This window comes from Pleurodeles waltl, chromosome 10 (genome assembly GCF_031143425.1).
Source record: "Pleurodeles waltl isolate 20211129_DDA chromosome 10, aPleWal1.hap1.20221129, whole genome shotgun sequence".
NCBI lineage: Eukaryota > Metazoa > Chordata > Amphibia > Caudata > Salamandridae > Pleurodeles > Pleurodeles waltl.
This window is the reverse complement of record NC_090449.1, coordinates 398810912-398837809: the sequence shown is the minus strand read 5'-3', so window position 1 is coordinate 398837809 and position 26898 is coordinate 398810912. Positions and strand designations below refer to the sequence as shown.

The window sequence follows — 26898 nt, the reverse complement described above, 5'->3', positions numbered from 1 at the left end:
CTGTCATTGAGGTCAGTAAACACCTCTTGCCTATTGGGCCGTTATTCCCATACTTTATGGGATACAGTGGCTCAGGTGCTGCCCCAGGTCTCGGAGGGCGTACGGGACACTCTCACCCAGGCTGTCAAGGATGGGAGAGACGCAGCCAAGCTTACTATCAGGTGTGGACTGGACACGACCGACTCGCTGGGCAGAGTGATTGCATCGACAGTGGCCCTACGTCATCCCGCCTGGCTACGTTCAACTGGCTTTTCGGGGGATGTCCAGTCAAGTTTGATGGTCATGCCTTTTGATGGCTCTCGCCTTTTTGGTAAGAAGGCAGACTCCGCGCTTGAGAGGTTCAGAGATTCTCGAGCTATGGCCAGATCCTTGGGCCTTTCAGTGCCAGCACGGCAGCAGTCTGTCTTCCGCCCCTTTCAAGGCTTCGGAAGGGGCGTTGTATCACGCCAGCCTCAACTTAGCCACCGTCCTCAGGCTTCACACCATCCCGAAAGAGGACGTGGTCGTGGTACCATCAGACCCAGAGGGTCTGGCTAGCGGTCGGCCACCACACAGCCCCCATCCACTGCGCCAAAGCCCTCCTAGTGTGGTTCTGCAGGACCATGTCCGTCCAGTTGGAGGGAGGATTCAATTTCATCTCCCTCACTGGCTTTCCTTCACAACAGACAAATGGGTTCTGCAGATCATACGGAAGGGATATTCCCTCCCCTTCCAGTCTTTTCCTCCCTCTATCCCTCCGACAAAAGAACGGCTGACTTAGGACCATTTGGTTTTGATTTGCGAGGAAGTTACACCTCTCTTGGCCAAGGGAGCCATAGAAAGGGTCCCGAAATCAGAAGTAGGCAGTGGTTGTTCTTCCCGCTACTTTCTAATTCCCAAAAAGAACAAGGGCCTTTGCCCTATCCTGGATTTAAGGGACGTCAATCTCTTCCTCAAGAAGGAGACATTCAGGGTGCTCACTCTTGCTCAGGTCCTGTCTGCCCTAGATCAAGAAGACCGGATGGTAGTGTTGAACTTGCAGGAGGCGTATTTTCATATCCCCATCCTGCCAGCCCACAGGAGTTACGTGCGGTTCAAGGTGGGCCACAAGCACTTTCAGTTTACCGTGCTCCCTCTCAATCTCACCAGTGCCCCTTGGGTGTTCACGAAGGTGATTGGGGGTGGTGGCAGCTCATTTGCGCAGGTCAGGGATTTCAGTGTTCCCCTACCTCGACGATTGGCTGTTGAAGGCTCCCACGCCCCAGGCTCTCGTCATCCATCTACAGACGACGGCAAACCTCCTGCACTCGCTGGGGTTCGCTATCAATGTGCCGAAATCACACCTGACTCCCTCTCAGAAGCTCACTTTTATCTGAGCTGTTCTGGACACAGTGCAGTGTCGGGCCTATCCTCCCGAGCAGTGAGTCAAGGATATTCAGGTTTTGATACTGATGTTTCGGCCTCTATCCTGGATTTGGTGAGACAGACTCTGAGGCTGTTGGGACTCATGGCTTCCTGCATTCTATTGGTCAAGCATGCCAGATGGCATATGAGGGCTCTGCAGTGAATCTTACCGACGTGATTCAGATCTCGGAGGGAACTGTAAGGGATCTGCAGTGGTGGTAAGTGAACTGCGATTGGGTCAAAGGCAGACTCCTCTTCCTTCCCAAACCAGATCTCACAGTAGTGACAGATGCGTCACTTCTGGGATGGGGCGGCCATCTGGGAGAGGTGGAGATCAGTGGTCACTGGTCTCCGGTGGAATCTGGGCTCCATATCAACTTGTTGGAGTTTTGGGCGATCCGACTAGCATTAAAGGCATTTCTTCCTCTTGTAAAAGGGAAGGTAGTGCAGGTATTCACAGACAACACCACCGCAATGTGGTACTGCAACAAGCAGGGCGGTGTGGCTCTGCGTCTCTGAACATGGCTGGAACAGCAGGGCATAACCCTGGTGGTTCAACAGCTGGCAGGTTCTCTGAACGCCAGGGCAGACGAGCTCAGCCGAAAATGCTTAGCGGATCACGAATGGTATCTCCATCCGGAGGTGGTGCAAGGACTCTTTCAGCAGTGGGGAGAGCCTTGGTTAGATCTGTTCGCCTCCGCAGAGAACACGCAATGTCAGCAGTTTTGCGCATTGGAGTTTCCAAGGGGGCTATCGATAGGCGACGCTTTTTGTTGCGTGTGGAGTTCAGGCCTCCTGTATGCTTTTCTGCCCATACTACTTCTGCCCAGAGTTCTCAAGAAAATCAGGAACGACTGGGCACAAGTTATCCTTGTGGCTCCGGATTGGGCATGAAGAGTCTTGTAACCAAAGCTTCTCAAAATGAGCATCAATCCTCCAATCGGGTTGCCTCTTTGGGAGGATCTTCTGTCGCAGCAGCAGGGGAAGGTTCTCCACCCGAACCTGTTAACTTTGCGGCTTCATGCATGGAGGTTGAGCGGCGACAGTTGATGGTTTATGACCTCCCTTCCGAAGTTTGTGATGTCATTCTGGCAGCCAGGCGTCCCTCTACTAAGTCAATTTACGCCTGCCGATGGAAACGTTTTGTTTCCTATTGTACAGAGAGGTCTGGTGATCCTCTTTCTTCTTCTCTGTCTAATATCCTTTTGTTTATTTTATCTCTTGCCCAACAGGGTTCCTCTTTAGGGACTCTCAAGGGCTATCTTGGTGCCTTATCAGCTTTTCTATGCTTGCCCGATCAACCTTCTTTGATTAAGTCTCCTATAGTACAAAGATTTTTTTAAAGGGTTTGTTCATATGTTTCCACCTGTGCCTTTTGTTATGCCCCAGTGGAATCTTAATCTTGTTCTTACTTTCCTAATGTGCGCTGCTTTTGAGCCCTTACATAGCTGTCCTCTCCGGCTGGTCACTACTAAAACAGCCTTTTTTATGGCAATTACATCTGCCAGGAGAGTGAGTGAGCTGCAGGCTTTATCATCAAAACTGCCACATCTCACGATATAGCCTGAAAAAGTAGTATTAAGAACTTGTGCCTCTTTCCTCGCCAAGGTGGTGACGCCTTTCCATCTGGGTCAAAATATAATCCTGTCCACCTTCTTTGCACCACAGCATCCTTCTAAGGAAGAGGAGCGTCTCCATCGGCTGGACCCAAAAAGAGCGTTATCGTTATACCTTGACTGCACAAAAGAGTTCCGGGTGGACAACCAACTCTTTGTGGGGTACGTTGGTGCAAAGAAGGGTTGGGCAGTACAGAATCGGTCCACTTTGTGCTGTGTCGTTCTCTGTATAAGTATCTGCTACACTTTGGCCAAGAAGCAGCCCCCAGAGGGCTTGAGGTCTCACTCTACTAGAGGGAAAGCTGCTACCACTGCATTAGCTTGTGGCGTGCCAGTATTTTTGCCTTTCTCCAAGGCATGTATTTTTCTTCAAACAATCAAGTGAAAAAAACTAAACTAAATACTGTTGGTTCTTCCATGACTCTGCACTTCTGGCGTTGAAAGTTGTGGTAAAAAAACTGACGTACAAACGCCGAGGTGGCATCTATATAGACAACCGTGATGTCATAGACAGCTCCAACGACTCTGATGACGCCACGCGGAGCCGGGCGATGCGCGCAGATCCGAACAATGGCGTGCGCAAGGTACTGCCCAACAGAAAAATTCTGGTTTCAAAGCCGACGCCAGGGAATTCTAAGGTAAGGGATCTGCAGCTAGATAGTCTCTTCCAGATAATTGGTTACCGAAGGTAAGTAACTTGTTCAATACAAAATAAAGAATTATCTACCGTCTGACCTGGGTTTCGTGGCAAGAACATTTAAAGAAACAACAGGACTTTTGGTGAACTCAAAAGATGGATCATTTGCTATCTCTTTAAATTCAGTTGATCCCATCAATGATCCTCATGCATGTTGACTGAGCATACAAATATAGGCCCTTTGTTAATCTGTACACATGCCTCTCAAGCTTCCATATGCAGTGCCACTGCTTTACTGGGAACGCCCTGCAAGGCATCTCAACGCTGTTTACACAACATGCAAATGCTGCATTATACAACTACAACCCCTAAGTCAAACAACTGGAGGAAGTCTCAAGAACTCAATAAACAATACTTTTGTCTACTTTTATGTGGCTTGCCTCCCCAGCCACTTCCCTTCTCATGGATACACCTATATGCCTCCAAAGGTGGCATTGCCATACAAGCAGTAACAACACGCTTTATAAATGTAGTTGAATGCATCCAGGAGGCATCTGTTGCACTACCCATTAAGCGCAAGAACATTCCCTGAGTGCATTTAGCCACATTAGAATATTAAGAAAGGTTAACATGTCTGCAGTAAGCATGGACAACCAATCAGAAACATTGGTATTAAAGTAATACATTAAAGTGGAGCACAGTGGTTAGCACCTTTTGTGACATTTGGGGCTTGATTGTTGTCTGTGTAGGCCTTTACTTGCCATTATTTCTATGTTATGTGTCTACTGAACATGTCTGAAGGTTGTTTTGAGTTAATCTATTCCATTGCGTTTATCACTTTTGATATTCAAGTATTGAGGTACAGTGACCATTCATTCAGTGCCAAAAGCTGTTTGGTAGCTCCTCCAAAAAGACTGAACGCTATTGGCAGTAGTCTTTCACATGTCATGATGGGTCACAGTGACTCTCGTAACTTGAGTCAATTGAACCTCATAGGTTTGCCGTTATCTTTTATATCTATATACTAGCCAGAGGTCCATATATATGTCCATATATATTTTGCCTCTCGTGTCTTTGTAAAGCTACTTTCCTTCTCTATAACTTATAAACTCTGAAAGTGTTTTTTGACTGCTCATAATAATGTGTATGTTGTAGACTTTCTTTATCCTTGATAAATGTTAGGAATCAGTGCAGATACTAACATCTTATACTAGTTACTTAACTTGGATGTTCTTATTGTTTCCTCTCCTTCCAGTGAGGCTGTCTGGGAGAATATGGCACGGATGTGCGTCAAGACGAGGAGACTGGATGTTGCCAAAGTATGCCTAGGGAACATGGGTCATGCCAGAGGGGCAAAGGCACTTAGGGAAGCTGAACGAGAACAAGAACTGGAAGCCAAAATGGCCATGCTGGCAATACAGCTTGGCATGCTGGTAAGGATATCTGGGAGATCATGTTTCAGTATACGAAAGAGATAAAAATGCATGTTCTTATGTTTTTGCAGAAACTCATTATGTTTTTTTATAGTGTTTAAATGACACATTTTGAATGGTGTTAACATTGTACGCAAATTGTGCAGATCTCACCATCTGTTCACAGTTGACTTGATTTCTTAGAAAACCTTGGCCTTAAAATAATAATCCTGAAACTTGCATATCTGAGTCATTCAATAAAGGCACACATTTTGAAACTGGTATCCGAGGGTGCAAAACAGTTTTTCATATAGCCTGCATAGTTAACTTTTGAATTGTTATTAATGTAGTTGATAGAGCATCTGTCTCCAATCACCATGACTGTTGATGTTCAGGAGCACAATCTCAGAAAGCGCAAATGCTTCTATTACGCTTAAAATAGACAATGTGCTGGGACGCAATTGTCCTATACATGGCAAACAAGCATGTACACAGCTCCTGAGTGCCTGATGGTTTGTATCCGGTACCCAAACCTTTATTTTTTGGCCTTGGCATTATACTAACCTAGCATGTGCATAAAGATACTTTGACAATGTGAGGTCCAGAACCAGTCCTAGGTTCTGGAAGGGTACACCAAGCATAACCTGAGTGTGGACAGAGGACTAATGTCCCTGCCTTAGGTTTAGCACATAAAGTGGTAGTGGAGCATGCTATGTTTTGTGATCTCATATAGTAGACAAAATCTTTTTATCTGCATCAATGAGCGTGTGGCCTCCTGGCCTCTCTCATTTAAAGTTCTGCTGTTATGTGAAAACCCAGAACGGTCTTCTTATATTCAGTGTGTATGCTGAGTGGGTGTGTAGTATGGGTGGAGCACATGTGTAGTAGTTGGACTCCATGAGTATGGGTTTGAATACGGAAATGAGTGGGATCCATTTAGGATGCCACTGGTTTACCATGACACAAGATGAAGGATGAAGACAGCTTCCTCAGGCAGTGGAAGTGTATAGGCGGCATTCCTGTTGCTGGAGGATGGAGATTCAGATATTCAGGAAGATGGAGATCAATGTACCTTTAGAAATTCCTGAGGGTTTCGTAAGTAAGGGCCTGCTGTTTAGTTCTTTCCAAGCACTTCAATTTATTAGATGGTAGTGGCAGAGGGTGGGACTGCATTCCTGTTGGGAGGTGGTTGCTAGGTCAGGACTGTTTTGTTTATCCCAGATTACTGCTTCAGAGAGGCTGATGACAACTGTGTGCACAAACCTTACACTTCATTGTGTCCATTTGTACATCCTGCTGTAAGAAGCATCACTTTACACAAAGTCTGTGTCTAATTTGGCCGAAGAAGGACACTTGAAAGAGAACTCCCCCAAACCAGTTCTGAACTGCGAGACAATGGATCCATGTCCGGTGCCTAGAAAATATGGAGAAAAGTGGGACCCAAACTGCCCCACTTTGTTTCAGTTCTAAATTTGTCATCATCAAGGAATGGGGCTGCTCCTCAGACTACTTGAAGGACTGTTCTTTGGCCAGGGCTGCTGTCTGCCTGACAGCCATCTCCCATTGATGGGGAGACATCCCTGAAATCTACATTTTTGGCTGAGAAGCTGTGGGTCTGCCTAGTACTTAGAATCCTGCCTGCTGAGAGATGAAGTGAGCATACCTGACCATACAGGAGGAGAGATTGTCCAGGAGGAGAAGCCCAGCTTTTTTCTGGTGTAGAAACACCCAGATAAAGGAAACTGCCTGAGAGAGTGAAGCCAGGAGCAACCTTTCCTGCACCGTATCTCTCCTTGGATCCTGACAAAAACTGAGCAATTGTACATCAGCACACTGGTCAAGACAGGCTGCATCTTCCTTGCTATGTATCTCAGCCCAGGTCAGGGCTGCATCTGCTTTACCATACATACCGGTCCAGGTCAGGGCTACATTTAACATACAATATGTATTATTCCAGGTGAGGGCTGCATATGTCGTGCCATGTGTACTGCCACTGGTGAGGCTGCAACTGCCTGATTGTGTCCTTGCCAGCTGGGGTTTGCTTCAACTGCCTTTAGATGCACATTGGCCTTGCTCGGGATCGCAACTGCCATGACGATCATTTACGTCAGCCTAGAAGCAGCCTGTGACTTCTAGAAGCACCCACACAGTGGTGCTGAGGACTGTCGAGTGATACCATACCATCAATGACATCCATGCTTCGAAAAGATGTGAGCCACGGTGCCCTTCCTCAAGTGGCCACCACTGAAACAGCACGCGATCATTGAAGGTATCCACCTGCAATGGGTTAAGCCACTGGAAACACGCTGAAAGAAGTACAAGGGACTAAGGACATATTTCCTAGCTACTATGACACTGGGGAAAAGAACCTGAGTAAACAGTGGCAGGCAGATCGAACTAGGTTAACCTAGGTGGGAGAGAGCACACAGGGTGATGGGTAAGGGGCATAATATTCACAAGAGAAAACTGTGATCATTGTGACCTGCATGCAGAACTGAGTTGTGTATTCAATTCAATAGTTTATTCGGCCTAAATTTAGGCCATTTAAAAAATTTAAAATAACCATACATATAAAAAGGTAGAAATCATAAACCATCACATAAAAAGGGAGCATTAACAGTTAGCACACTATTTATCCAAACAGGCCAGAGGTTAAGTAAGAATTCCACAGTTTATACTTCCCAGATAAAAAAAAAAGTGCCATTTACCAGAACGGTTACAAGGAGAAACAAATGGTATGCCAGAACCTCTCAAGGTGTGCTTAGGGAAAACTGTTCTAGAGCAAGTTATACTTAAAAAAAAATAAAGGTTCGTAGTGGTTCCTAGAAGATTTCATAGGTGATTAAAGACATTTAAAATGGTACCTAAATCTTACAATTTGCAAAGTGCTGTGTGCTAAGATAATAAAAATCAATTTAGAATAGAAAGTTGTATACCAAATATTTTCTAATAATACATATAAAATTGTTCTAAAACTGATTTATGCATAAAAGTAGATCATAAAACTACATGGAATAGTTCATATTTACAAAAGTTAGAAGCCAAACAGTACAAAAAGGGTGCCCTAGGTTGACCTCTTCTCTTGAGTGAATTGGTCAAATAAATTGGGTCTTGGGGTTTTACAAAATAATATATACTAGAAAACTGTGAATCGCTTTGGTTGGGGCAACCCATTGAAAAGCATACACGGGGACACAATCTAAAATCCTCAATAGATCAGCTCTAATAATTATATTTAAAATCTCTTACTATTGTAACAGTCCAAATCTGCTAACTACTAAACCGTTCTTCAGCCAGTGGATTGAGATCTGACATAATCCTACTACGGATTGTCCATGCTGCTGACAAATATTTAGAAACAGAGCTTACTATCAGCATGGAAGTATCATATTTACATAATCTGTAAACACTGGTTCGGTTTTGTAGTACCAGTGTTTTGCACAGAGGAATAATCCACTTTCCTCTAGGGCGTTTATACAGGGGACAGAAAAATAGGACATGCTCAGGAGTTTCCTTGCATAGATGACAGATTGTACATTTGTCAGACATAGGACTATTAGACGTCCAACGAGCTGTGAAGCTGTTGACCGCCAGTGTTCCGTATCTGAACTGGAGAAGTAAAGTGCGGGCACGGGCTGGTATAGGGAGATCCAGGAAACTTTCAGGCAAAGGTTCGTGCTTGACCAGCAGAAACTCTGCTGTCAGCAGACCTGACCCATTTGAGCCTAGAAATTCCTCATAGATTTTCCCCCAATATCGATCTTTGATCAGCAGTCTAGCGTTAGCAGGAATCATCTCAGGATTCTCCCAATAATGGGATAAACCCAATTTGACCCAAGCTGCTTTCATCTCCCTTAACCAGCGAACTTTTTCCCATCCATGGCAAGGTGATATTAAATCTTTGACTGCTGTCCTAAAGGGTTCGAGTTCATCCGTTTTCCATAGTCGAACCCAGTATAGAAGTGGCCTTAGGTATGCTGTGTCTTTGATGCTGTTTAAACCCAAGTCTAGCCTTAGAAGGAGCTTCGGCGTGCCCTTTCCGAGTCTAGATATGTGCTTAAGGAAATTGTTTTCTTTGGTTTGAAGGGTGCCCAGATGTCTATGTGAACCCCCAGAGTTCCGCTCCATATAGGGCAGCGGCACGGATTTGGACTTTGTAAATTTCAGAGATAAGAGTCAGAGGGGGGCTTGCTGCAGTACTAGCCTTCCGTTCTAGCACTCCACATCTTTGGCTGATGGTAAGTGCACCTTTCCTGATAGCTGCATCCCAGCTACCCTTATCAGATAATCTAATGCCCAGGTAGTCATATTCCTTTACCCTCTCCAAGCGGACTGAGTCCATCTTTATATTTGCTCTAAGCTTCTTGTTCGGGGCACTGTATATAATGAGTTTGGTTTTCTTAACGTTGATATCTAACCCGTAATCTCTGCAAAATGCACAGAACTGGTTGACCAAATTTTGGATTCCCATGGATGTTTTGGCCAATAGGATGGTATCATCCGCATAGAGTAAGCATGGCACTTTAATCCCGGCCAACTTTGGGGAGTCATTAGTGCAATTTACTAAATAATTAATACAATTATTTATGTATAAAAGAAAAAGGGTAGGAGCCAGGACACAGCCCTGTCTGACTCCTCTCTCAATAGCCACTGGATCTGTTAAGTCACCATCCTTACTGCTCCTAATTTGTGCCTAGGTGTTCTCGTGTAATCGGGCGATAAGTTTCAGAAGATCATGTGGGATGCCCATATTGGCTAGTGTCAGCCATAGCTGGTTTCTGGGGACCAAATCAAATGCTGCTCTAAGATCAATAAAAACTACAAAAAGGTTACCCCCTCCTACTTCCACAGTTTTCCATTTGATTGTTAGAAATCTTAAAACTTGATCTATGGTGCTGACAGCTGGCCTAAACCCTGCTTGCAGGTCGGAAATAACGTTAAATTCCAGAATCCAATCTTCTAGACGGGACAAGATTTGTTTTGCAAAAAGTTTTGGGAAATTATCAAGTAAGGAGATTGGACGGTAATTGGCAGGGTCAGAGGGGCTGCCTTTCTTAAAGATGGGGACTATCTCCGCTCCCATCCAGGAGCTCGGGACAGGTGCTCCTGCAGCTACTGAATTGGAAATCAGATTCAGGTATGGGGCCCATACACCTGGGTTTGTCTTGTACAGATCGCCTGGAATTTTGTCAAGGCCAGGGGCCTTTCCCCACTTCGGTGAAACAATCGCAGCCTTGGTTTCTGCCAGGGTAAATTCAATTGGGGGGGTCTCAAAGGTCATAATATGATTCAGTTCCATGGTAGTAGCACCTGGAGTCCCAGAATATAATAGGGAAAAGTGATCTGTCTACTCTACAGGGAGTATTGAAGCACCAGGCAAGCGGTTAGATCCTTCACTGGCATCAGCCACCAGTTTCCAAAATTTCGAAGTGTCATTTGTTTTAGCAGATTCCAGGAGGGAGACCCATCTAAGTTCATCCCATCTCCTACGGGCTCTGCTTAGTTCCTGTTTGTAGTCTTTCCTGGCTTTCCTTATGTGGTCTGACTGTCCCCCTCTTAAAGCTCTCAATAGTTTGTGCTGTGCTTCCCTGCATGCAACATTGAACCACCTTGCGTTGCACTTCTTTTTGACTTTTTTAGCAGCCTCTTTAGTAAAAAGATGTTTGAGAGAATGAAATAGTTGTGTGTGGGCTACTATGAGCCCTTCACTATCTTCTAAAAGCTGGGGCATGCATTCCATATGATCGGCCAGCTGTCTGTACACAGATGCCATTAGGGCTGTATCAGTACTCATAGATTCCCATTTGGCGTTTCGTCTGTTATTGGTCAGTGCGAGCTGTTGCTCATAAATCTTAGGGCAAGGGGCTTCAAGTAGGGGTAATAAACTCCTGAGAGATAAGATCAATGGCTCGTGGTCACTTTCCTCATGTTCTACAATATTCATGTCTACCATATGACACCACAGCCGGATGTCAAGCAAAATATACTCTATCTGGCTCTTCTGTGTTCCACGCCTAAATGTAGGGTGGAGATCAGGGTCCGAGCGGGAACAACCATTACAGGCCCGGAGGCCATGGGCCAATGTAATATCCACAACCTGATGTGTTAGTCTATTTGTTTTCGGTCTTTTGCTTGACACCAGTTGAGGAATACCCCAATAGGCGTCCACATCTTTATATAGTTCCTGAGCCAACAAGTAGGGTTCAAAAGTGACATTAAAATCCCCTGCGATAAGAATAAAATGGGAAGATGATTTACAAGAGAGGAGGCTATCCAGAGTAGTCAGTGGGTCCGACTCCTATTTGCTACCCAAGCTGCTGTTATAAATGTTAATTATTAGAAGTGGTTTCTCACTAAGGGTTGATAATGATAAGCCCATCAAATCGGGACAGCCCAAGTCAATTGTTTCAATCCGGGATTTAAGGGAGCAACTAAGCCATATATGCAGCCCACCTGAGGGTCTCCCTGAGTTAACCTTTCTTGCTGGGACCCAGTAACTTTTATAACCAATTCTATATTTGGGCTCCAGTGCCCATGTTTCTTGGAAAAGACACATTTTATGTTCATCTATGAATTTGCCCCATTCAGGAATACTCATTTTGTTCTCCAGCCCAGCAATGTTCCAGCTAAGAACGGTGTCTGGACCATCTATTTTGTCATGGGGAACTTCAACCATAAGGTTCCCTCTTGCAAATGGAGTGCCATGAGGAGATTTTATACCCTTTTCGTTCGTAGCTATACCGGCCTCATTTGGCCTTCCCACTACATTGTCACCCAAAATATTACTTGCCCCGTCTAAATCGGGGCATGGCGTGAACAATTTGAGTGCCTGAAATGGTGGTGAATACCCATACTTATTGGGGCCTATTAAATCCGGAGCTAAATTGGTCTCATTCGCCTTGCCCTCCTTGCTTGTTCCCCCACTACTACAAGTTTCCAAACTCTGATCACAGAAGGAAAGAGGGATACTGTTTTCCATCTTAGAAGGGTCTAGCTGGGCAGGCGCGGGGGTTGGCATAGAATCTCTGGTATCTGCAGTAGGAGTCTGGTCGACCTCAGGATTACCTAACCCCATTACATATGTTTCAATATTTCCGACTATAGGGTGCTTCTTATCCCAGTTTCTGAAACCTTGAGGCTGGAGTGAGCAGTGTACAATGCTAGTTTTTAGTCAATCGATTTCAGAAAGCGAGTTGGAGCTACATCTCAGCTGGGCGTCAGGCTGCCTCTGCAAATTGGTGGCACCTCTGAGTGGCCTTGTCGCCCCCTTGGTAGCTGGTACAACTTTGTGAGGGTAGAAAGCCTGTAGTCTACACAGAGAAATTTCTCCCCCTAGAGGGTTAGATTGACACACATTCAAATGAAGCTGCTGTACAAGGGAAGGTGCATCAAAGTTGATAACAATACAATCACCCGTGCCAGGATTCTTAAGTGGACCCACCCAACCCACCCTCCTCACCATTAATATTGAGGGTACCATGTGAAAAGCAAATCTAGCGTGTCTATGTAGCCAATGGATGACCTTGTTTTTCAGTTCCGTAAATGTTTCGGAGATGGTGGTTTTAAGTTTGGGAACACTCGTGATAACAAGCACATAAGGGCAAGCTTCTGGTGGTAGGTGTAAAGTTCTCATATTACTTCCTTGATCCCTATGCATCGGATCTGGTGGAGGGTGGATCTGATCAGGGGTATTGTTATGAAGTTTTATACCCATATTATTAGAAGGAGCAATTACGTTATTTCCCCTTGAGAAGAGGGAAGTAGTCTTAGAACAATTGGCTTTTAAGACATTGTCCAGTCTAACAGTTGGAGCCTTCGCTGGTTGATATGAAGAATCAGGACAGATCGTTCGAGGGTTATGGTCCGTGCTCAATGATGAGGGAAGACTACTGGCACTGTTGCCTGGAGGGCTCAATGGAAAATTTTGGCGGAGATACTGTGGTTCTAGGGAGGAAGAGATGGTCATCTGATTGAGCTTGATGAGACCATCAAGTTTCTCCTCAATGGCTAATAGGCGAGTTGTTATAGGGTATAGCTTTTTAGAGAGCTCGTCTTTTATGTAATCTATTATGTGGGCTATTTCTGAACCGTCACTCTTAAGAGCTTGGGCTGGTATGTAGTCCTTGGTCTGAGTAGGCACGGCAAGATTGGGGGAGTTCAAAACACGGGCCCGTTTATTCTTTAAGTTTGCCTCCCCTCGTTTTCTTTTGCCCTTTGAGCTGTGTTCTGAAGTGGATTCAGACCTATCTGGAAGAGGCTGTGTAGATTCTGGAGGCTGTATAACAATTTCCAGGGTCTCTGCAGCAGACAATTGGGTGGTTGGGGGTGGAATTGCCGGGGCAGGCTGAGAAGCGGGTGGGTGAAGGAATTGTGCTGGAGTTTTCGGTGGGGCCTCCATCAATGACGGGGCAGTTAGACGGCGCTCCACCAATTCAATTTCCTTTTCTAATGCCTCAACCGCTTTTTGAAGGAAACCGCCTAGAGTCTTATTATTGCCGGCCTTCTCCAGAAGCACCCCCCACTTCCGTCTGCCCGTCTTGGCTTAATAAAACGCTTTTGATCCAACCCAAAATTTATCAGTCTTTTTCTATAGGTGCTTTTTCTCCCCTGTTCCCACCCTCAATTTGCTCCGCTAGGGCCTTGTTAAGGAGGCTGAAACAACAGAAGGGCCTAGAATACTGCTCACCTATGTTGGTATGGTGTCCGGGTGACTGGAGGATATTCGTCCGTTAGTCACCGGCCTCAGTATCAAGATGAAAATAATATGGCCCAGCCCGGCCTCCTCCGGTCGCTGACGGGCGCAGGACGGGCCCGCCCTTGGCCCGGGCGCCGCCCGCGCGCGTCCCGCGAGGCGGGAGCGCTGAAGAAAGTTTAAAGGGCTCCTGCCCTTGGGAAGCCGGTGCCGCCTCCTTCCGCCCAGCAAAAGCGCGTCCCGTGAGGCGGGAGCGCTGAAGAAAGTTTAAAGGGCTCCTGCCCTTGGGAAGCCGGTGCTGCCTCCTTCCGCCCAGCAAAAGCGCGTCCCGTGAGGCGGGAGCGCTGAAGAAAGTTTAAAGGGCTCCTGCCCTTGGGAAGCCGGTGCCGCCTCCTTCCGCCCAACAAAAGCGTGAGTTGTGTAGTATTGAGTACAGCTGTCTAATAAAAAGTGTTTTCTTTTTCTAAGCACAAACAATGGCCTGGACTTTAAATTCCTTTACGTGTTTCTGGAGATTGTTAAATTCTCAACTTGTGCCCTACACATAGGGCCAGATGTAGCAAAGGGTTTAACCCATTCTATGTCTATGGGAAAATGTGTTCGTACATATGGCCCTAAGTGCCTAAGAAACCTGTGACTATCAATAGCTGAAAATAATAAATTTTCTCTGGACGCTTTCCAGCACACCAGCTCTCCCTTTCTGTACTCACTATAGTAGGTTGCCCCTTGTATCAGTTTGGGGCACAGCAGCAGTACCATGAATGTAGTACAGATGCAGTGCAATAACCTCCCAAACAGTATGTGTGCTCAGTGTTTTAGTCTCATACCTCACTTGTTAATTTTACTCCTTTCCGGTCTCACTCATTCAACCCATTTTTCAGAGGCACCCCTGCACATTCTAGTGAGTGTTGGCATTCTGGCAGGTATTCTTTGAGGACCTCCCACTTCATGTGCTGGGTCGTGTTGGGTGTGTGACCACTCTGAGTCTTCTGCGTCCAGGAAGTAGAAGTCCTGAGATGAAGAGGTTCCACCTGAGTCTGTGGTAAGTGTCTCTGGTCTCTTGATCTGGCAGTTGAGACCATGCTGGGGGCATATGGTCAACTGGCAACACCCCAGGCATGGCCTTGCAACACTTGGCAGTTGCAGCCCCCGCATGAACTTGTCATAAATTCTGCTGGAGTAGGGCCAGTCCCACTGTCAAAAATCTGAGCCCCACACAGATGGATCACAGCCTGCAGCAGTTGCAGCCCTGCATGGGATGACCACCCTTCCATGGTTACGGCCCAGCACATGCTGATCACAATCTGGAACAGTTGCAGCCCTGCACGAGCTGATCACAAAAGCCAATTGCAGCCCTTCCGGGCTTCGGCATCATGCTGCATGGAACCGTTGAGAGAGCCTTTGGGGTGCACCTATGCCTGGGTCCTCTTAAATTGCTCTCCAGCTGTCTGTTCTATTAGTCACTCGGTCAGCCCAAGAGACCAGTGACAAATTACCTCAGCCACCACGATTGAAGTCCAATAGACCCTGTCTGCCCTGTGGCATGCTGACTGGGGTCTAGCAGAATGTATTCCTTACTGAATGGCCCAAAACAACGCTTTAAACATATAGATGTGCAATAGAGCAGGATTCTCAATGAATTCAAGGTGTGGTTTTAGGAAGATTTATTGGGTAGATCTGTTTTATGCAAATATAAGATTTACAGTGTTGCTCTTCTTGAATGCTCCAAAGGCTGGGATCATACTGTAATGTCGAGCTGCACCTAAAATAGTGACTTACGGCTTGTGGCTTGTTGGCCTCAATATAATTACATCTGATAGAGACTTCTAGACGCAGATTCCGCACTTTAGAATTATCCTCATGTGTCAGACTGGGCCCATAAATTGTTCGTGAGCAGTACCCCTTTGCGCCAGTAGGTGACGTCATTCCACTTGGCGAGGCATTGTCCACATCATACTTGACATGCACAGTCCCTATATAGGCTCCAGCCCAGTTCGTTGACATCAGTTCTTTTTTTTCTATGCCAGTCAGTGCTGATTTGGGAAACATTTACCCTTGGATGTCATTTAGGGGTCATCAGGGTGGAAAATCAGTGCACGGAATACAGTGGCAGCTCGTCCTTATGGGCCAGCTTGGGGCTCCACTTCCTTATTTTCAATACGTTTTTTTTTTATTACATTAAAAGTGAATAATATATGATTCACTATTGGTGTAATAAAAAATGGAGTGCAATTAGCTGGAATATGACCCTCCTTTCTAGCGATGAGTAATGAAAAACACTTTTAAATGTATGTTGTGTGCATGCTTGAGGGTGAGAGTGTACTAGTATAAAAGAGAGTATATATGAGTGAATGTGTGTTTGTGTAAGCATAAGTGTGTGAGGGAAAGTAAAGAAGAAATGGCGTGTGATGTCACTTCCCCTACCCCTGGTATTTTGGTGAATTAACTTCCATGGAGCTACCTCCGGTCACTTTTTGACTTAACTATTTACAACCCTTTTGTCAAAGAATTTTGACAGTGTCTCCTGGTGTGGCAGGGATGTTCATGAGGAAGGCCAGTTTCATGTCCTATGGTGCCTGTCACTGGCAAATGTCGGTGATGGATCTACACCTTGTCTGCTTTTGGTGTCTCAACCACAACGCTAAGACCTGTGTCAGTTGACGTGCCATGCACCCCAAGGCCTTGAGGGAGCAGTCTCTTGAGCTCCTTGCTGCTGGACATTAGATGCCACAAGGGACTCAATCTGAGTCGAGAGGAGGGTCCAGATATCAGTTGCACAGCCATTCCACGCGCTCGTCATTGCAAAGTAATCTCAGCATTAGGATAATTCCCACAAGCATAAGAAGAACAAAAAGTCAAAGAGGTCTTTGACTTCATCCCATCCGTTAAAGTCATCCGACAAGATGAGGGAGCATCTGGATTTGAGGCGTGGTTCCACGATTGAGCCTGTGCCTGCGCCATCTCCATGCCTCTGTGATTTTCAGGGAGCTAGAGCGATCCCCACTGAGCTCCATGAATTTTATGAGGCCATGCACCTCATATTTGGGCAGCTGGTTCTTGCTGGAGCTCCTTTGGGCTCCATGGGTTCGGGAGGGGCCCCTACTGGTCTTCTGCCAGCGGGTTCACCCCCAGGTGCTAGTCAGACTCCTTGGATTAATGACTGGATCCGGGCTCCTCTACAAACGTCCCCAGCACCACCAACGGCGTACTCCCCCTATTCATCCCCGACTACGACACAGAGCAGTATGGGCATTGTCCGACACAGTCTCTGGTGTCGACTGGAGGCATTTCACCCAGGTCAGAGCGTGCACCCTGTTCATTTGAGCTGGGACTTGGAGATGACTCGGAGAGGCCACTGAACCATGATGAATACCAGCCCCTAGATCTCACTGAGAACACCTGATTTTATTATTTAGCAGATGGCTGTGGACTGGCCACTTCTCCATATAGTGGCTTGGTCTCTCCTCGTACTGTGGCTATGAAGGAAGGAGCTTCATTTGGTACGGTGGTGAGGAGGGTGGCTAAGGTTCTGGACCTTCAACTACCCTCCATGTCTGTCAAGACGAGCATCTTGATGAAGTTGATTCAGCCGTGGGTCGCCTCATCCAAGCTGGTTTTCCAGTTTAACAAAACCCTCACAGATGTCCTACTCGGAGCCTGTTACAAGCCAAGCACTGGGGCACCTGTGAATAGGACAATTGCCCACTGCCATCACCCTGCCCCAGGCAACTCGAATTTCCTCACCAAGCCCCCCATCCCAGAGAGCTTGGTGGTCCAAGCCTACACTTCCAGAGTAAACCCTGGTGCATTGCATACCACTGCACCAGATAGGGAATCTAAGAGGCTGGATACCTTGGGAAAGAAGATGTTTTCTTCCACCCGCCTGCTTTTGTGGTCGGTAAACACTGCATGCCTTTTGGACTCGCTCTGGGGCTCGGTTGCGCAGGTGTTGCCTATGGTCTCGGGGAGGCCCAAGCCATAGTCTTCCAAGCTATGGCTGCTGGGAGAAATGCAGCTAAATTCGCCATTTGCTGTGGGCTGGATAAAACCAACTCACTCAGCAGAGTGGTTTTATCGTCAATGGCCCTTTGGCAGCACGCCTGGATTAGAACCATTGTTTAGTTTAGAGTTTTAATCTTGTTGACAGTTTGATATCATGCCAATTAGGCAATACAAACATTACATTTACATACAATATCATTAATTAAAGTGCATCATATTTATTAAAATCTTCATTCAACATAAATAACTTTTTTGGAATCTAGATGTTATTACGTCTAAAACCTTCTATTCATGCGATCAAAATATTCTGAAAATCCACAAGCCAGGATTACCTTGGGTATAACAATTTCTGTAATAAAATGCAATTATTTAGGTGCAAAATATACAAAATGCCTGTTCCCTTATTAATTAAACAAACTAAAAAATGTATAATGTGCAAAGTACAGCTATTACAGGGCAAAAGTGGACCTCTCATCCTTTTTACAAAATATGGGGAAAATGAGATTTTGTAGGTTACATACAGTAAAAGCAAAATCCAGATCATGAGTGCGAGTTATTCTGAGGACCACACAAAGGTTTAGCTATAGAAAAACCTATTGTTAATATTTGTGCAAAATACTATTCTCTTTATGCGAAAGAAAGTTATAACTGAAACATTAGTGCAAAATACTATTGTTTTTGGGCAAAATGCAGATACAACAGTAGAGAAAACGAATTTAACATTTAATTTTCAGGCAATGTGAGCCTAATATATGAATTGAGAGTAAATACAGTGCACAACCATCCTATTCATGGTTCTAGCTATAACACTCGTCAATTAAAATCAGTTTCACTGAAGCCACAGTACATTGGTACATCGATAGATAGGTCAGACCTCGGCATTCCATAAAAATAAATCTAATGTTATAAGCTACTCAATTCTGCTAGCCTTTCAGCAACTCCAGGCAAAAAGTTCCCAACGGCATTACGCAGTTATATTATTACACTTTAAAATTACTGACATTAAATCAGAAATACGTTGAACCTGTAAAATTCTAAAAACAGGGAGCAGCAGACCTCTTCTAGGTTTATCAAAACATGTGCAAGATACAGTTATATGCGGAAAGGACCACGGAGCGTTTTGACTGAAGGGACAATTGCCACTTACCGCTTCCGCCTGTCTAAACGATTTTCACTTTATGAAGGCATTGACCTGCCCCAGCCTATCCTTCAGGGCCCACTTCCTGATATAGGCATTTTATCTTGCTGATACTGGTGGGTATGCCTATCATAGTCTGACTCCATTGAATGATGCAGATTATCTCTATTACGCACTTTATCTATAGCACCCTTCCTCAAGAACTCTTTTATCCCATGTTTTATTATTTGTTTCTGCTGCACTATAGACATACTTTGCAATTCATTCTCTTCTGAAGTATTCAAAGAGGACTCGATATCTTGAAGATTAACAACCCATTGGCCTACATACGTTTCCTGCAGGTAAGGTTTTATTATTTGCCTTAAGTAACCCTCCTCCTACTATAAGAGACAGGCCCAACATTTAATGATCCACTGTTTGTTAGTGAGGTCCACTTCTAATCTCAAGGAGCTTTTAACAGATCTACTCAGCAAGCCGAGTCATCCTTTCCAGATATTAGCTTCAATAATCTGTAACCACTTTTTAAATTTCACTGGCATGGTCTCACATCCATACAACAATAAATTTACAGTTTTGCATTGTAAGTTTCTCTTTGGACTTCGACAAACTTATGACCCAAGGCAAGATCCACCATATGTAAATCTCATGCAATAGCCTTGGACCACACTTCCTGAATATCATCTGGGGGTTGAAATTTAGATTATATCTGGAGAGAAGACCTAAACATCTGTGTTCTTTAACAATTCCACCTGAACGCCACTAAACCACCACTTAAATCTAGTGGACTGCACCCTTCTTTTTCGAAAAGACCATAACTTTTGTTTTAGCTGTATTTATTTTCAGATTGTTGGACAGTATTCCGAAAAGACATCCAGTTGCCTTCAAAAGCCAACCAGCATAAGATCCAACAGCACAGTATCATTGGCATAAAATATTACTGAAATGGCCTATGATCCTAATTTTCGTAGAAAAGATCGAACCTGGCTTAATCTTACCATAGCATCTGCAATATAGATTAAAAACAGGAGCGGAGCCAAGTTACACCCCTGTCCAAGTTTGTTGGGAGTGGCTATTTTTCTGAACAGGACTCCATTGCCCCCTAACTCAACCCTTGTCCATGAGCCTTCATGTAGTTCAATTATCAAATGTAATAGGCCTGATGGACATTCCCATTCACACATCTTTTCCCAAAGCAATAACCTATTTATAGGTTTAAACGCTGTTGACAAATCGATATATGACACATAAAGGGGCTGTTTGCTTTTAAGGGCATGTTTGTCAGCGAGAAGATTTAATAATAAATAGCCATCCGTTGTTGAGTACCGTTTACGGAAACCCATTTGGACCTTGGGTAAAATTGTAACATCACTTTCCTAATCTTCCAATAACTCCAGCATGTGTTTCACAAAAATCTTACTAGGAATTTCCAACATGGTAATCATACAGTAGCTTAAGGGCAGGTCCCGTTCACCCTTTTTATACAACAGAACCCTAATACTTCCTTTCCAGGTTTTTGGTAAGTCAGCCGCTCCAAACACCGGTGTCAGGACTTGTGCCCTCAGACTAGGGTTAAGTTTGATTATATCTGAAGAGAGGCCACCGGTGCCATGAGCCCTAGAGTTTTTCAAACCTTTTATTATAGCTTCAATACTACTGACTGAACGGGACCAAATGGCTCTCCCCCAACCTCTTCTGTAGATGGACAGTGTCCATGCTCCCCATTACTCCTCTTTCTGCTTCTTTGAATTTATACAACTCAGATATTTACCTAACCCATTTTTTTCAGAGTCTGGTACAGATAAAATTTTTTTAAACAGTCCAAGCACTCTGTTTACTATATTCCAAAAGCCCTTGAGACTTCCAGTTCAAAGAGAGACACTTGCCTTCTTCCACACATTCTCTTTTTCTTCCCACATTATTTGTCTTATTACCTTATAGGTTTTCCTATGTAATTTAAGTAGGCACTCCATGTTAGCCTTATCTGCTTTATAAACCTCCCTTATGTTCTTATTTAATGTGACCTTAGCTCGTGCCTTAGGCGAGCCAAATGTGTCCTTCCTACCCTGACAACTATTTGAGCCCATGATTGCCACATCTCTTATGGAGGTCTTTAAAATCTCCTAGTTCTGCACTATGTGTTGAGTTGTTAAAGTAGTCTGAGCTTTCAACAACTCCCTCAATCTATGGTGTGGCATTTTAATTTTCCTAACCATACCACTCTACACTCATTCCAGCAGAAAATTAGCTGTCTGTTCTGCCAATGGTCTCTTAAATAAGACCTGCTATGCAGGGAGAGCACAAGCGGTTTACAGTCACTAACTGCTAAGTCACCTACTGCTAGATCTTTTACTATACCAAAATTTTCAGATTAAATTATTACGTAGTCAATCATAGTGCACCCCTCCCCCCATTAGCAAAAGTGAGCTGGGCGGCTGATCCCCTACACATCTGGCGTTAATAATCGTCATATTTAGGCTTTCTAACAGCGTGACTTATTGTTGACCAATCCCATCTCCCTGCTGGCACAGCAAAACTAGGCATGGGATCCCCAGACCATTTTTTTTCTCTAGTTGCAACTCATCCATGGATTAGTTGAATGGAATATTTGCATTAAAGTTGCCCATCAATAGGCATGGTACATTTGGGAAATACAAGTGGACCTTTTCCAACAAAACTGAGAGCTCTTTTAATAGTTTTTCTTGCTTTTTCAAGAGGAAGTACGTATTGATGAATACTAAATTTGAACACACTTCTTCGTTTTATCCTCATATTTTAATGGAAGACCTTTAACTGACATAGTCAGATAGTCAGCAAATTCCTTAAATAAAATGACCCCAGGTGTTTCATTTTTTACAGATGTCATAACAGCTAAATCCCCAGTGGAGCAACCAAATTGGCCTTTACCTGTTTTCACACTGAACGCTACATAGTCACTCAACAACACTTCCTCCAATTCCCAGGTCTCTTGCAATGCAGTTATCATAACATTCTTATCAGCCAAAACAGACAAAAGAGATTCAAAATTCCTTTTCAAACCAGCACTATTCAAAAAATGAACCCCAACTTCATCAGGATCTACAGTATAGAGGTTTTGACATCATCTATTTTTAATGAATTGTTCCCGCAATCCATTTCTAGTTGTTATCATTCTTTTCTAATGATACATCCTGATTAGTAAAGATTGCCTCCCCTTCCCTGTTTTAACAATACAAATCCTATCAGACACTACCCTCTCGTGGCCACGTGCCCTCTGCCAGAGGTTCATAGTTGTGCTGAGTAAATTGTGCCCCCCTTCACTCCACCAAAGCTTTTTCATATATTGGCAACTCTCTTGTAAATAAAGACTGTTGAATGAATGTGTCATAAATATCAACACATGGCTGCCCTAGTTCATCTAGAGAATTCCCAACTTAATCTGCTATTGTCCTGGACTAAAAATGGACCCATAGAAATTGCCAGGGAGCAGCTATAGCATTGGTTTTAGGGATAACAAATCAGGAGATATCTTTAGATGATATTTTAACCAACTGAAAGATGAATTTAAAAAGAGATAAAATGCATGATCAATTTAATCAGATTCCACATCAGGGTCAGCAAAAATGTCCACCAGTTGAAGGACCCAATCATCATCCTCATATGGCCAGCTACAGTTCCATTATCCCACGTTTGATCAGCCTCTGATCTAATGGACCTGGATCCATTGCTCAAACGTTGTGTGACGTTACCCAGTGAGGGAGCTGTTGCATCATGGCCCGTCTGAACAGACTGATGAACTGGGCAATGAGTCAGCATTATTCAACCACTCAAATTTGAAAAGAAATCCATCCCCTGGAAATCAGAGGCACAGTCCTTAGTTATTGTTTGTTGAACAGCTGGCACCTCCAAGTGCAGACCCATAATGGGGAGTTTCACCCTTCCTAGACTTTTCTTATTTATCCTTAAGTTCCTTTTAACCCTTCTTTGTTTTCTTTTACCAGGCTTGTAGCCAGATTCCTGAATAATGGCAGCCGTTTTCTCCATTTGTACTTTTTTAAAGATTGATAGAATTTCACTACTTTTTCCTAGATCAGAAGCATGACTAGCAAGTTCTGACCTCTTGTTTTTAACCTCTGGGTCTGCAAGATCTTCTTCATTAAAGAGAGCTTCCCGATGAGATAAGTCTACTGACAGGTCACATCCTTTGACCTTCTCTTGGGGTTTAAGCCTGGGATCCCCCCACTTGAACATTCGCCTCCCTTAGCCTAGGCACAGGACTTTGTACACTGATCATATTCCTGTCGCCAGCTGGTTTTACGGGTAATTCTATAAGTATTACTGCTAAAATACCTAGAATATGATCAGAACTATCTGTGGATTTCTCCAGTAAAGACAAACTAGACGACAAAATATGCTCTACGCTATGCAGTGACTTGGAAATACACACATAATCCAGTTAAATGCTAATAGGTGGGTTCAGCAACATATCGGGGGACACCAAAATGTTTGATAATGCTGAAATTGGCAAACTAGGGTACTAGAAAACATTTCCAGAGTCTTTTTCTGCACTTTTGGTTTATCAGGCGGTAATTCCATACCCCTAATCTAGTTTAAAGGGAAAAAATATCTGGTAGGGTATAATCCAACACTATAGAAGACTGAGGCCAGAGAGACTTGTTGGGCCTCCTTAACATTCCTAGTTAGTGAGCTGCAGACTACTGAGCAATCCCTAGATGAACTTAATTTTTTTTCAAAGCAATGGGACATTTGATGATGTTTATGGTTTGGGGTATGCGCCTCTGCAGATCCTTTTGCAGGCACCATAAGATGAGTATCCTCAGCCTTTGGCTTCCCATTCAGCATTGTCCGCGCTACTAAGCTTGAAATTAAATTTTCTTCAGATTGTTTATGGACATACGCCAGAATTATGCTACTCCCTTTTAAAATTCCCAGATGGGATGCTCTTTTTCTTAGAGGGTTAGCGTTTGCTTTTTGACAGTCTGGTGGAAAGAATTATACCTGATCTGAGATTTCTTGCCTTTGTACTTCCCTCTGAAGAACCCTAAAACAGTAGCACAATAATATAAGGTGAGGATCATAATGGGTGGAAGTTCTCCAAGACCGGCAAGCCACACCCAATCTTATCAGGACAAAAGGTTATAAGTGACTTGGTAATATGCTGGTGCTTCTGGTGCTGGTGGCATCTGAAGTAGCCCAATTTAAATGACTACTGCTCAGGCTGAGGGTTACAATAAATCCATTCTAAAAGAAGAGAAGAAACACAGCTTTAAATATGGTCAGTTGAGTTACAAAGGGCTGCAGATGCTATTCAGCACTTATGCAGACAGCCCTTTAACTGTACTGACTATAATTGGGAATTACCTTCACTTCTCTCTACTCCAGTTGCTGGATAATCCACCTCTACTACTGCCACACTGGAGCCGAGCCGCTCCAACCACAGTATTCCTGTCCTCAACCTCTTGGTGATCAAGCCTGAAGCCGAGAAAGCAAAAAAGCGGCGTCAGACCCCTCAGAAGGGCTCATGACTGCCACTACCGAGCTGCCTGAGCTCACATCCTTGGCCACACCCACTACTCAAGCATTCCTCAACACCAAAGCTACAGACTGGCTTCTGGAACACCCAAACTGGCGTGCCAGGTCCTTCTTGAACCAGAACAGTTCAGGGAGGACCTGGCCAGACATGGGTCTAGAGCTGACTGTGCCTTTGGAGGCCAGGTCCACCCTGAACCGGAACAAGCAACCTTGGACTGGAAAAGCCCTAACTAGGGTGACACCATTTGTAGGTTGCTTGTGTTTCGGTTCAGGGAAAACATGGCCTGGAAACTCAGGCAGGACTGTTACAATGAGGAGCAGGGTCAAGACTGATTTGCATATGGTTTGGTTCAAACTGAGGAGGCATGGTGGGCGAAAAATGATGGAGTGGGATGCGGCCCAAGCAACTGCCAGTGGCTGAGATTAAGTCAAGCATTCCATTTGTCACCATGTTGTCTTTGTATTTGTAGGCTTTGCTTATGGACATGCCCCTCGATGACTCCCGTGTCTTAAGAGGAAAGAGGGAATCAGCATCTGAAGCACTTCAAGGACAGCAGGACTACAGCCAGGCCCTTGGGCCTTGCCATGACCCCTCACTAACCTCAGTCCACCTTTTGTTCCTCTCATGGTCCCCCAAGGGGTTTACAGTCACATTATGCTTCCTAGCCTTTGTGTGGTTGAGGACAAGGTACCCACAGACCTCCTTGGTCAGGTAACTAGAGGTTGGGCCATCCACCACCTTCCCAGCAGCCTCAGCCTCCAAACCTCTTTAGTTTGCCCTCCAACCATCATGGGCATCCAGTGGGAGGCAGGATACACCATTGCATGCACCACTGGAGGTCGTGAACATCCTACCACTGGGTTCTCCAGATTATCCGAAGGAGCTAATCCCTTTCCTTTGTGACTACCCGCCATCACCCATGCCACTCTCTTACGACAGGCTGACAGAGGACCACATCCCATAACTCATAACCCATAACATGAAGTGGCAGCTCTCTTGGCCATGCGAGCCACAGATAAGGTGCAGACATCAGAATTAGGTTGTGGTACTTATTCCCATTACTTTCTGGTTCCCAAGAAGGACTGAGGCCTTCTTCCTATCCTAGACCTGAAACTTCTCAATTTCTTCCTAAAAAAGGAGAAATTCTAAATACGCATGCTCACTCAAGTCCCGCCTGCCTTGGTCCCGGGAGACTGATTGATATCGTTGGATTTGCAGGACGCATACTTCCACATTTCTATTCTGCCTACCCACAGATGTTACCTACAGTTCACAGTAGGCCACAAGCACTTTGTTTGCTGTGCTCCCCTTGGGCCTTACCAGCTCACTTTGGATGTTCACCAAGGTATTGGCAGTGGTGCAGCCATTCTACAGAGAATGGGTTACTAGTTTTCCCCTATCTTGATGACTGGCTGATAAAGGTGACCTCACCCCAGGTGGTCGTCTCCCACCATCAGATTATGGCGGACCTTCTGCTTTCGCTGAATTTCCTTACCAACGTGCCAAAGTCACATGTGATCCCTTCTCAGATGCTCCTTTTCATCAGAGCTGTTCTGGACGCTGTGCAGTTTCGGGCCTATCCTCCTGAACAGTGAGTCCAGGATATTCAGGCTATGATACAGATATTTCAGCCTCTATCATTGGAATCGGTGTGACTGATTCTACTGCTGCGTGGCCTCATGGCATCCTGCTAGTGATGGTTGTCTGTTGACATATGTGTGCTCTGCAGTGGGACCTGAAGTTCCAATGGGCACAGCGTCAGAGGAATCTCTCCAACATGGTCTAGATATTGGAGGGCACTGCTAACGCTCTGCAGTGGTGGCTGATGGACCACAATTAGGTCAGCGGCAAACTTCTCTCCGTTCCCCTACCAGATCTGATGGTAGTGACAGACATGTCACTTCTGGAATGTGGTGGCCATCTGGGAGAGGTGGAGATCAGAGGACTCTGGTCTCTCGTGGAATCCAGACTCCACATCAACCTGTTGGAGGGCTGTGCAATCCGTTTAGTACTGAAAGCCCTTCTACCCCCCATTAAGGAAAAGCTAGTGCAGTTGTTCACAAACAACACCACCACATTGTGGTACTGCAACAAACAGGGCGGGGTAGGGTTGTGGGCCCTCTGTCAGGCAGGTTCTGCACCTCTGGACATGGCTGAAACTTAAGGGCATTTCCCTGGTGGTTCAACACCTGGCGAGCTCTCTGAGCGCCAGACAAACTCAGCAAAAAGTGCCTAGCAGATTAAGAATGGGCCCTTAGTTAGATCTGTTCAGCTCTGCCGAGAACGTGCAATGTCAGCTGTTGGAGGGTCCAAGGTTGCTCTCCCTCAGAGATGCTTTTGATCTTGAGTGGAGCTTCGTGCTCCTCTATGCCTTTCTGCCAATACCATTCTGGCCCAGAGGTTTCAAGAAGGTGAGGATCAACAAGATCCAAGTCATCCTGGTGGCTTCAGACTAGGCTTTGCAAGTCTGGTATCCTGAGCTATTGAG

The 26898-nt window shown here is 45.0% G+C and overlaps 1 protein-coding gene across 5 annotated transcripts in view; it reads left to right on the top strand.

Annotated features, from left to right (window-relative positions):
- IFT140 (intraflagellar transport 140) overlaps positions 1–26898 on the top strand; it is a 1792511-nt gene that overhangs the window by 1493740 nt on the left and 271873 nt on the right. For all 5 annotated transcript variants that reach the window (XM_069210629.1, XM_069210628.1, XM_069210630.1 and 2 more), the window contains one exon: positions 4892–5069. In XM_069210629.1, coding sequence (XP_069066730.1) covers positions 4892–5069 — 178 coding nt within the window. The remainder of the gene's footprint in view (positions 1–4891; positions 5070–26898) is intronic.